The sequence below is a fragment of the Geospiza fortis genome, unplaced genomic scaffold, assembly GCF_000277835.1.
Source record: "Geospiza fortis unplaced genomic scaffold, GeoFor_1.0 scaffold289, whole genome shotgun sequence".
Taxonomy (NCBI): domain Eukaryota; kingdom Metazoa; phylum Chordata; class Aves; order Passeriformes; family Thraupidae; genus Geospiza; species Geospiza fortis.
In genome coordinates, this window is record NW_005054478.1 from 607,419 (window position 1) to 618,139 (window position 10,721).

At 55.3% G+C, this 10,721-nt stretch overlaps 1 protein-coding gene across 1 annotated transcript; it reads right to left on the minus strand.

Annotated features, from left to right (window-relative positions):
- Window positions 1–2,264: 2,264 nt before the first annotated feature.
- On the minus strand, window positions 2,265–3,653 carry LOC102035885 (gap junction beta-5 protein). The gene has a single exon (XM_005428325.2). It carries the CDS (start codon window positions 3,651–3,653, stop codon window positions 2,826–2,828), a length of 828 nt encoding a protein of 275 aa, XP_005428382.1. The 3' UTR covers window positions 2,265–2,825.
- Window positions 3,654–10,721: the final 7,068 nt, after the last annotated feature.

Here is a 10,721-nt window from a genome sequence, read left to right on the forward strand (position 1 = left end):
AGCTCTGTTTCCTTGCGGAGGCAGCTGCTCCCTGCCCCACGGCCAAACCCTGTGAAGAGAGGGGCTGGATCCCCCTGGGCAGCCTCTTGCCTGCAGTTTTGGAATTTCTGGAGCGGCCTTTTGGTCACGGTGAGAGAGTTCAGGTGCATTTGGCATGGGCAGAAGATCTCCCTCAGGCAGTTGGGCGGGGAGCTGAAACAGCCCATGCTTTGCAGTGCTTGATATGCTGAGCTGGGCGTTTGGGTGAATCCATAAATCCATCAAGGGGCACATCCCTGCGCCCCCGCGGCCATCCCTCTGCCAGTGTGGGCGCAGGGACAAGGTGCCAGCGTGGTTCTGCAGATCTCAGCACTTGGGAGCTTAAGGGCTATGCCCAGGACGTGTCACCCTGGTGCCACCCTGCTCCGACACAGCTGGGTGACAGCTGGGACGCCTCAGGGCCTCATGTGAACACCCAGAGATTTAGGGAGGCCCAACCTTGGCTCCTCCATTAAGGAAAAACCCAAACTGTGGAGCTGGTGGATGCCAAACCAGCAGGAAAAGCTCGAACATAAAACCTTTTTGAGAAGGGTCTTTAAATGGAGCATGGCAGGATTGTGCCTGCCGACAGCTGTCCCCCTGCAGGGCCACATCCCCAGGGACGAGACTCCCCTGCAAGAACAGGGGCAGAGGAGTCATGGGGGCCTGGGAGCTGGCAGCCAGGGCTGCACATAAATCAGAGAGATTCTCCTCAATTCCCAGCAAACACGCAGGTTTTGGCCAGGGCAGAAACAAGCCCAAGCGGGGGAGGCCAATTTACCCTGACCTGTGCATGCAATCCCCTCCAGATCCCTGCCTGGGCTGCAGTTAGTGGTGAGTTTCTTTAAAATCCCCTCACCCCAAGATTTAAGAGGTCTTCTTGGACTCCACAAGCAAATACAGGGAATTTTCCTGTGTGAGGACGCAAAATCTGGGAAATATTCAGCTTTTATTGTGACACACCCCCTGGTTTGCTGACTCTGGTCCTGCCTCTGCATTCCAGGAGATATCCCAGTACCCAGACCCCCATTTTTGGCACCAATATCAAAAGAAGCAGCCAAATGCTCCTGTTTTCTGGCTGACTGCTGCTGATCCCAAGCCTGGATGGTGCAAGACACTCAGAGCTCTGCAATGTTTGCTCTGAGCATGACAAAACAGCGCGACAACATCCAGCAACTGGATCTTCATGTGTCTCTCAAAGGGCAGCAGCTCCAGCTGTGGTTTGGTGTGCAGAGCTGGCACAGGGAGGTTTTTCTGGGGCTCATCTCTGTCCCCATTAACGCCTGCAGAGGGGAACTCCTCGGGGTTTCACTCTCTAGCATGGAGCAGGAGTGGCCAGCCTTGCTGGAAAACAAACAGCCCAGCCCATGCTCTTTAATTCGGGGCAATGGCTCGCACACAAAGAACAACTTGTGTCCTCTGACGTGATGCACTTCATAAAGAAAACTTTCAGGTGGATAATCCAGCAGCAGGAGTGGATGGAAGCAAGGCAGTGCCAGCACAACTTCCCCTGAGAAGTGGAAAAAATTCCATTTCATCATCCGTATTGATGTATTTGATTCGTACATCTGATAATACAGATGTATTTCATCATCTGTGTCTCTGACCCCAAAGGTCCCCAAACTCAAGGAGCTGCTGTGGGCTCAGAGGGCTCTGTGCCTGTGGCCAGGATCCCCCCAGGGCTTCTCCACCATCCTCACCCTCACCAGTGGCTGGTTCAGTCCCAGCAGTGCTGCAGCCCCACCTGCCCTCGGCTTCCCTTCAGCACTGCCAGTCCCCAGCAGCCCCTCAGCCTCCCATCCAGCTGTGGGAAAGAGCTCAGTTTTGCCCATGGAGGGTCTCAGCTGGATCACTGCAATGATCTGTCACTGAGAATGGCCTCAGTCACATAAAGGACACAGCGATGGTGTCCCCTCTCCCCCTGTGCCACTTCCTTTGGGACAGAGTCAGGGAGCGCTGGCACTGTCACTGCTCATGGAAAAAATAATTATCACACTCTCTGAGTAGAGCAAAACCAGTAACAGATCGAGCTGCGTGTTCAGTGTTAATGTTACTTGTGAGTGCATTTGCCATGAAATTATTGTGAATTATTCATGCCAGCTAATGCTCAGCTGCTCCAATGGCCTCGGAAGTGGCAGCGCCGCCCGTGTCACGGCCGAACGCGATGGATTACAACAACAAACGAGATCAGATTCTGCCATTTAATGTCATTGTTTAATCAATGCTTGGGGTGTTTTCCTCTGCTGTGTTTGGCTGTTTTGCTCAGGTGTTTTGCCCTGGCCAGGCAGGATGATCCAGCAGCCCACAGCGGGCTCTGCCTGCCTGGCCGGATCCTCACGCCTGAGCTTCGCCGTGGTGGCTGCAGCACCCGGGACCTGTTCTTGTCCCCACTTAGCTAATGAGTGTTATTAATGACAATTGCATCAGTCTGAGGTGGCCCTGACACCCACTGAGTGGCTGATGTAGGGTGAGAAATAGGGAGAGGGATTTCCTGAGGTATCAGGGTGTCTGTCCTGGCTGGTACAGGCTCCGAGTGTGGGCACCACTGTCAGTTCACAGCTACCATGGAGCTGCTGTTCCCTGTCATTCCCAGGGACACAACATGTTCTCCAGCCCCTGCTTTACCCCAGATTCGGCAGGATGATGTAAAATGCCTTTCCCAGGACAGGAGAGGCAGAGACCCCTCGGGCACAGCCCAACTCCAGGGTGCTGCCACCCTCAGCGCTCCTGCCCTGGAGCACAGAGGAGGAAGAGCAGCCAGGAAGTTGCAGGCCAGGTGAGCAGCTCCTGCTTTCTCCTGGGCAGCTCTAGGAACCAGCCTCATCCTTGGACAGTGTGCTGGGACAGGAGGCTGTGAGCGGGGTGGTGGCCGTGGGGGGTTTGTAGTCTGCCCCATGGAACACCTGCCCACCCGTGCCCACGGGGTTGGCACAGGAGACGGGGCAGTCGTGGCTGTTCCGCCTGCTGTCCCCTTCTCCGGCCTCCAGGCACTCGTGGCACCGCTTCCCAATCAGGTAGGTGGCCTCGATGAGGTTCAGCACCACACAGACACAGGTGGTGACCACCATGAAGAGGGTGAAGATGTTCTTCTCGGTGGGCCGGGAGATGAAGCAGTCCACCACGTTGGGGCAGGGCAGCAGCTCGCACTTCACCACCCGGGGCAGGGTGTAGTTCCTGTAGAGGCGGAAGAAGACGTAGAGGAAAACCAGGTCCACGCTGGCCTTGAAGATGAGGCTGAGCAGGTACGTCCACCAGAGCCCGCCCCGCTTCTTGGCGGGGTTGGGGTAGATGCGGCGATAATTGTCCCCTTGGATCTCACGGAGCCTCTCCTCCTTGGCCTCCCTGTAGGCCACGTGCATGAGGACCAGGAGGGACGGGCACGTCACCAGGATGAGCTGCAGGGCCCAGAGGCGGATGTGGGAGATGGGGAAGAAGTGGTCAAAGCAGACGTTGGTGCAGCCCGGCTGCCGCGTGTTGCAGTCAAAGTCCTTGTGGTCATCGCTCCAGACCTTCTCGGCCGCCACCAGGTAAACCAGCAGGCGGAAGATGAAGACCAGGGAGAGCCAGATGCGGCCGAAGGCTGTGGAGTACACATTGACAGCACGGAGCAGCCCCTCAAACCACCCCCAGTTCATGGCTCCCCGATCCTGTTAGCCAGCCTGGGGAGAGAGAAGACACCGTGACACTGAAGTGTGGATGCCGTGGGACAGAGAGAGAGAAACTGCAAGAGAGAAACAACAACAAATTCTCACAGCGGTTTGTGAGAAGTTTTAAGGAGCTAGAAAGAAGTGATAACTTGTTAACTATAAACAATTTGCAAGTAGTGTTTTTCTACTTTATTTTTCTGTTCCTCTCAAAGACAGCGCATAAGAAAGATGTTTCTGTTAGTTAGCCAATAGAATAAAATCTATCATACCACTCTTTTAAATAAAGCCTTCTTTGTCTTTTCTACAATCCTGCCTCTCACCTCTGCGCAAGAGTGACACTGAAGCAGCAGCAAAAGGTCCCCACTGGAGCCCCTGTGTGTCTCAAAGCACTGAGCCGTGCTCCTGGGGCCACCTCTGACCTGTGCTGGCACGCAGGGACACCAGAGACAGCACCGACCTGCTCCAGGTGACACCACTGACAGCACAGACCTGCTCCAGGTGACACGTCTCCTCCAAGCACCGTCCCCCACTCTGGGCACCTGACACCACTCGGGGTTTCTGCCACAGCCACAGCATCCTCCAGCCACCTCCGGCGCTCAGCCCCCATCCCGCCCCAGCTCCCGCCTCGTTGCCCAGGTATTTGTTATTAATTTCCCTTACGTTGCCAAGCCTGGCCCAGGCAGACAGCAAATAGGAGCAGCCGGGGCGTGACTCACCGGGCTGCGCTGTCCTCTCCCACCGCTGGAATCCGCCCGGTGCCGCCGCTCCGTGTGCCCACGCCGTGCCCAGGGGGCACCGGACAGCCCCTGCAATGCCGAGGGGCTGCCGTGGGGCCGGGCATCCAAAAAAACCCCAATTTTCACCAACCCCAGGCAGCTGCGTGACCGATTTGAGCCCGGCTTGCATCGTGCCGGATAAACGCACCCTGCAAAGACCCCCAGGGCTGCTTTTGGCGCTGGATCTCCTTAAATATTTTGCCTACCAGTGAAATAACAAAATTCCCCCTCGCCGAGGGGTGAACACATCCCCTTCCAATGCACCCACCTGCAGGACTGGAGCGGCCACGGAGCTCCCGGTTCTCGTCCCTCCCTGGAGGAACGCGCACACCCCAAATTCCTCCTTCCCTGTGCACGCTGCCGTGCCCGTCTCCCTGGTGCCAGGCGGGGCAGAGGCACCTCCCCAGCGCCCTCCCCACGCCCTGGGGGCCGGGGGTCGCGGCAGAGGGGGTCCCCAGGCCGCTCACCTGCGGGGGCGCCCCGGCGGCCCCGCAGCGCTGCGGTGCCGGGAAGGGCTGAGCCGGCTGCTCCGCCGTGGGGAAGGGTGGGAGCTCAGGGCTGGCTGTCCTCAGCTTTCTGCAGGGATGTTCGGCACTACCTGGGGTCCTCCATGCTTTCCCTGCACCCATCACCCCTCTCGCCAAAGTGGCCAAAGCCCTGGGAGCGCCCCCCTTCTCAGCTGAACACCACCCTTTATAATCCTTTTTTATTGAAACTTTGCACCATGGCAATAATTTAGCATTTATCCCTTGCCACCGTCTCTAAATGGGTGGTAGTTGATAATTTCACTGGCAATTAATTAAGCACTACCTGGGGTCCCTCCGTGCTTTCCCTGCACCCATCTCCCCTCACTCCAAAGTGGCCAAAGCCCTGGGAGCCCCCCCTCCCAGCTGAACACCACCCTTTATAATCCTTTTTTATTGAAACTTTGCACCATGGCAATAATTTAGCATTTATCCCTTGCCACCCTCTATTAAATGGGTGGCAGTTGATAATTTCATTGGCAATTAACTAACTGCTTACCTGTGCACCCCTCGCCTGCAAGCTGGCACAAGTCTCTTCCCCATCACCCCTCCTTGATACCAGAATCTGAATCCCCAGCTCAGAGAACCCCTCTTGGGGGTCTGACCCCCATCTCACAGCTGTGGGGTGCAGGGATGGGGGTCAGAGGGGAGGAGAGTCCAAGGAGGTGTGGGGTGCAGGAGTTCAGGTAGAGTTGGAGTCATTTGAGGAGCAAACACACATTTCATTTGCAATTCTGCTGGGGTTTAAAAAAAAAATGTAGAGAAACAAATCTAAACAGCTGTAAAGTAAATTACCAGTGTTTGCGGATGGCTCCAGGGAAGAGTTCTGCAGTTTGAAATCAAACAAGCCCATTTTTATTTTTTTTTTAACGTGCCTGTGTAGTGGCTGTGCTGGGAATGGGGGTTCCCAGGGGCTGTGTCCCCCATGGGCAGGCAGGGAGGACCCAGAGCAGCGCCCACCCACCAGCATCCAGTGGTGTGTGGGGAGATGTTCTGCCCCACGTACCCCTAATTTTGTGGGTGTCAGAAGTGGCTCTTTGTGCCTTTCTGGGTTAAAATCCCCTCTTTTGGGGAGTTCCCAGGTGTGATGGGCGGTTTCTGCTCTGGATAGAGCCCCTCCATCCCTCCACAGGTGAGTCCCCAGAGCAGGGGACACAAAGGTGTATTAATGGCAGCACTTTATCTTCCAGGAACAAGCCCCATTAGTACATTTTCACTACAACATGAAATATTAATAACACTTTGCATTTATATAGCGTCATTCATCCCGCAGTCACCAGCCAAGCCTCTGACATGAATCAAACACTGCAGCCAGCTCTGGAGGAGACAGGTAAACGGGATTAGACCCATTTTCCTGCTGCACACGCTGGGGCACAGGGTTTTCTGCAGGTCACCGGTGCCACTGAGGATGCGTTGGAGATAAAAACCCGACCACACTGCTCCGACCCGGCCTTCCTCCTCCTCCAGCTGCTGCAACTGGAATTTGCTGTTCCTGATGCTGTGCTGACAGCGCAGGGAGGGGAGTTAGGAAACCTGTCAGCCCACGGAGAGGCAGGCCCTGACACAACCCGAGGGCTCCGGCAGCATGAAAGAGCAAGCAGAGAACCAGTGGGGAAAGAAAGGGCTCTTTTCATCTTATTAAAGAGCCTTGTATTTAAAGCCTCCTCCAGCTCCGTAGCACGGGGTGATTGCGAAGGCTTTTACACACCAGCTGAGCAGGACTGGCTCCTGCTGCTGCAGATGCTGGTTAGCAGGGCGGAATCCCGCGACTGATGATGGATAAGGACAGATAAACAAATCCTGGGCAAAGTTCCTGAGCGGTGCTGAGCGGCAGGGAAGGGGTGTGGGCACAGCCCACTGCCCCCAGCACCATTGTTATTCCGTGAAGAAGGCACCTTGTTTGCAGATAATTAAAAAACCCCAAACAGATTAGTGAAAATTAAACACCCAGAGCAGGCTGGATGTTGGCTCAGGCACCGGGAGAGTCGTGTGAGCATCGCTGGCTGCTGCTTCCAACCCTGCCCCAGCCCCGCGGCTCCCCAGCTGCATTCCCCATCCCATGGGATTGTTTGGAAGTTCTTCCATGGAAAATCTGTGTTCGAGGAGTGCCTGGATGGGAGCAGGCAAACCCAGCCTGGTCGTGGCCATCTGACACGGCCAGCGCCCATTAATCTTACATTTCTATGTGAGGCTGCAGGGAGTAACCTCATTTCTAGGGAGACCTTAATTAATCACCGGCTCAAACTGCCTCCTTGAGGTGGTTTGCAGCCGAGGAGATGAATTGACATGGTCAGCAGTGGCTGAGGATGAGGATGGGGTTAGCAGGGACCTAAACCATGGCCGGTGATGGTGGTGAGCAGAGCAGGGGACACGCGAGCAGGGGACAGGGCACATCTGTCCTGTGAAACCTTCCTCTGCACTGGCAGGCTGATGAATGGGAGATGCTGCTGAGGCTCTTTGCCCCTAAAAAGGCAGAAATGAGAATGTTCTCAGCCTGTGCAGCCCATGGCCCTGTGAGGATGGCAAGGGAAAGATGTGGAGGACAAATTCCAGAGCAGGAGGGGACCGTGGGCAGTCACACAGCCCCAAACCCCCGGCGGGGAGGGGTTGGGGGGCTTGATGCCCTCACGGTAGGAGCAGAATGTCACGGACAGACGCATCACTGCCTCTTTTGGGTTGTTTCGCCAAATAATCACCGTGCAAAGGACATCGCTGCCCTTGCCACTGACCTTGGCAGCCTCCAAATGGGCGGCTCGCGGGTCAAAGTCTTTATATCCCGTCACCATTCTCCTGAGTCACGCCTGTCTCCTGGCAAGTGACATTCTTTTCAGATGGCAGCTAAACGGGAAAGAGGTCGCGCTCCCAATACGGCGACAATAGGACATGACAGCACTTTTCTGAGTGATTAAGCCTCAGGTGATGGCGGGGCTACAAGACAAGTGGCTGAAGGCTGAAAGACTTTAATCACCTCGGACACGGCGCTGCATCCTCGCACTCCATCCTGCCAGGGTGGGTTTTTAGTGCGAAATAGGAGCGATAATAAAAATAATCCAGCCCAGCCTGCGCACCCATCCGTTAGTTATCCGTGCTGCTGTTAATAACCAGCCCGGGCAGCCTGTTGGCCCTCAAAGATCCTCCTGCAATAAATCAGCGCTGATGCCTTAAAATAACTGTCCGGGGCTGCCGGAGCTGACACTAGATGGCATTGGGAGAACGCTCAGCCGCCTTCCCCGGAACAGTCTGGCAAAACAGAGCAGAAAACTCAGGATGACGGAGCAGAAAATGTCTCAGCCGGGGAGAGGCCACCAGCTCACCTCCATCCTCGCATCCACCAGTTCATCTCCATCTTGAACCCATCAGCTCGTGTCCATCCTCCCATTCCCCAGTTCATCTCCATCCTGAACCCACCAGTTCATATCCTTATATCCACCAGTTCAACTCTATCCTTACATCCACCAGCTCATCTCCATCCTCACATCCACCAGTTCAACTCCATCCTGAACCCACCAGCTCATCTCCATCCTCCCATTCCCCAGTTCACCTCCAGCCTTGTTTCCACCAGTTCATCTCCATCCTGAACCCACCAGCTCATTTCCATCCTCCCATCCCCCAGTTCATCTCCATCCTCCCATTCCCCAGTTCACCTCCAGCCTCTCACCTGCACTGAGAGCATGGTGGTGAGGCAGAGCTCAGGGTGTTTCGCCTCTTCTCTGAGCTAGTAAAATAGGTTGCTCCCAAATTATTATTTTTTTTCCCAATGAGAAGCTGCACTTGTGGCTCCCCAGAGCCCAGTGCCCCCACTGGCACCAGCACAGCCCTTTGGGACTCGTGGTGCCCTCACCTGGCAGGGGTAGGAGCACCTGGGCACCTGCAGAGGGGATGGTGATGAGGAGTGGGGCTTTAAAGTGTGTCCCAGACCCCAAATGATGCTGCTGCCCCAGCATCCCACCAGCTTCCTTCACATGGAAAGGTTTTCCTGCTGCAGCCTGGGCTGGTGTCTGCCCTCCCCTGATCAATCTCTCCCTGGAGATCTGTTTGTCTGTCTGTCCATCCACCCCTCTGTGTCTCATGCCTGGGTGCATCCCTGTCCCAGGGCTGGTGCAGACATGTCCCTCCTGGGAAAATCCCGGGATATTCTCAGTGGAGCAGCACAGCTCCCTCACCCTCGCAGCCCCGCAGCTCGGCTTGGAGCCAGAAACTGTTTGCAGGCGCCGGCAGCAGTCTGGCCTTCCCCCCATCACTCCAGGCTCCTTCTACCTGTCAGAGCCGGTCTCTGCTTCCCCCAAATCACCTCCTGCACCCCACTGAGCCGAGCTGACTTTGTCTCTTAATGCTGCATTGTGCCGGCAGCCCTAGAGCCACAATAGAGCTCCTGATTGCAGCTCCCTCCCTCCCTGCCAGCCCCACTGGCAGCACATGGCACACGGCTCTGCCACAGCCCACCCTCCCCTGCCCTCCCAGGGGCACCCTCCGTCCTCCAGAAAACTCCACACATTGGATTTTATGTCACTGTTGTTGGGGTGATGCTGCAGGTTTTGGGGTGTGCACCAGTTTACCCCCATGTTGTGGGGCTGGGGTTCTCCTCCCCTGTTCTCCCTGCAGGGTAAAACAGTGCCAAGACTCAAATCCTCTCCCAGGCACCTGAGCTGGAGAGCTCCACTTTTTTGGGATCTCTGCCCAGGCAACCTGCCGTGACAGGATTCTTCCAAAGGCTCAAAACTTGCTCTCACTGTAAGGACAACACCACATCAGAAACAACCCCTCACCCCTCTCAGCTGGCTTGCACCTCTCCTGGAAACTCTGGGCAGCAGAACCAAACTCTGAAAAGGGCCCAGACTTGGCTTGAAGCAAGAGATTTCACATCATCATGTCTTAAAATGTCAGCACTTTAATTAGCTCCATCTGAAGCTGGAGTGGGTTTGTCACCCCTCTCTGCTTTCAGTTCAGGTTGAGAAATTTGCTCAGGCTGACCTTTTCCCTCCCAGACCCAAAAAAAAATCCCCAATCCATATTGGCATTTCCTAAAAATAGGACAAAATAGCCCCCCAAAAATACCAGCCAGCTGTAGGGATGATGTTGTGCAGCACCATGCCAATGCAGGGAAAGGGACTTCAGCTGTGAGATGCCTGCCCTGGCAGAGCTGAGGGGATGTTCCCAGGTTCTTGTGTCAGGTTTTTCCCTTTTATCTCCTTCAGACACTGCTGCTAGGCCTTCTTCTTCCAAAGGGAACCCTCAGTTAGATCAAGGTGTCTCCTGCTCAGTGTTTTCTACAGCATCATTTAAATCTCCATCTCACCCACCCTTTTAATTTCATTTCTTGTACCTCTACAGCTGCTGGAGCCTTAACTTACACTCCAGGATAATTTCTTGCTCTAAAGGATACAGTGAACTTCTTCACAATTTGCTGACCAGCTGGGAATGCTTCTCCACGTGGGATCCACTGGGTAATGATTCCATTTCAGCTGCTGGAGATGGAGGCTCGAGCCCACTTATCCTCTGTGTGCGTGTGATAAATTAATGAAAGCAAAGCCAGAGGAAACACCTGAAAAAACACAGGGAAATGGGAGGCCAGGATGCCCCACCACAGCTGTTGGGTTGAGAATGGCCGTGCTGAGGTGTCACAACACCTCCAAGGGCTCTGCCCATCACACCAGCCTGTCCCCAGCACCAGAGCAGAAGCCACCAAAAGCCAGAGACCACTGTCAGGAGGGTCACAGGCGCATCCACCATTGCAATGGCTGGAGGGATGTGGAGCT

What these genes read in the sequence shown, in the direction of transcription:
- LOC102035885 (XM_005428325.2), bottom strand. Translation starts at nt 3,653, where the DNA reads ATGAACTGGGGGTGGTTTGAGGGGCTGCTCCGTGCTGTCAATGTGTAC.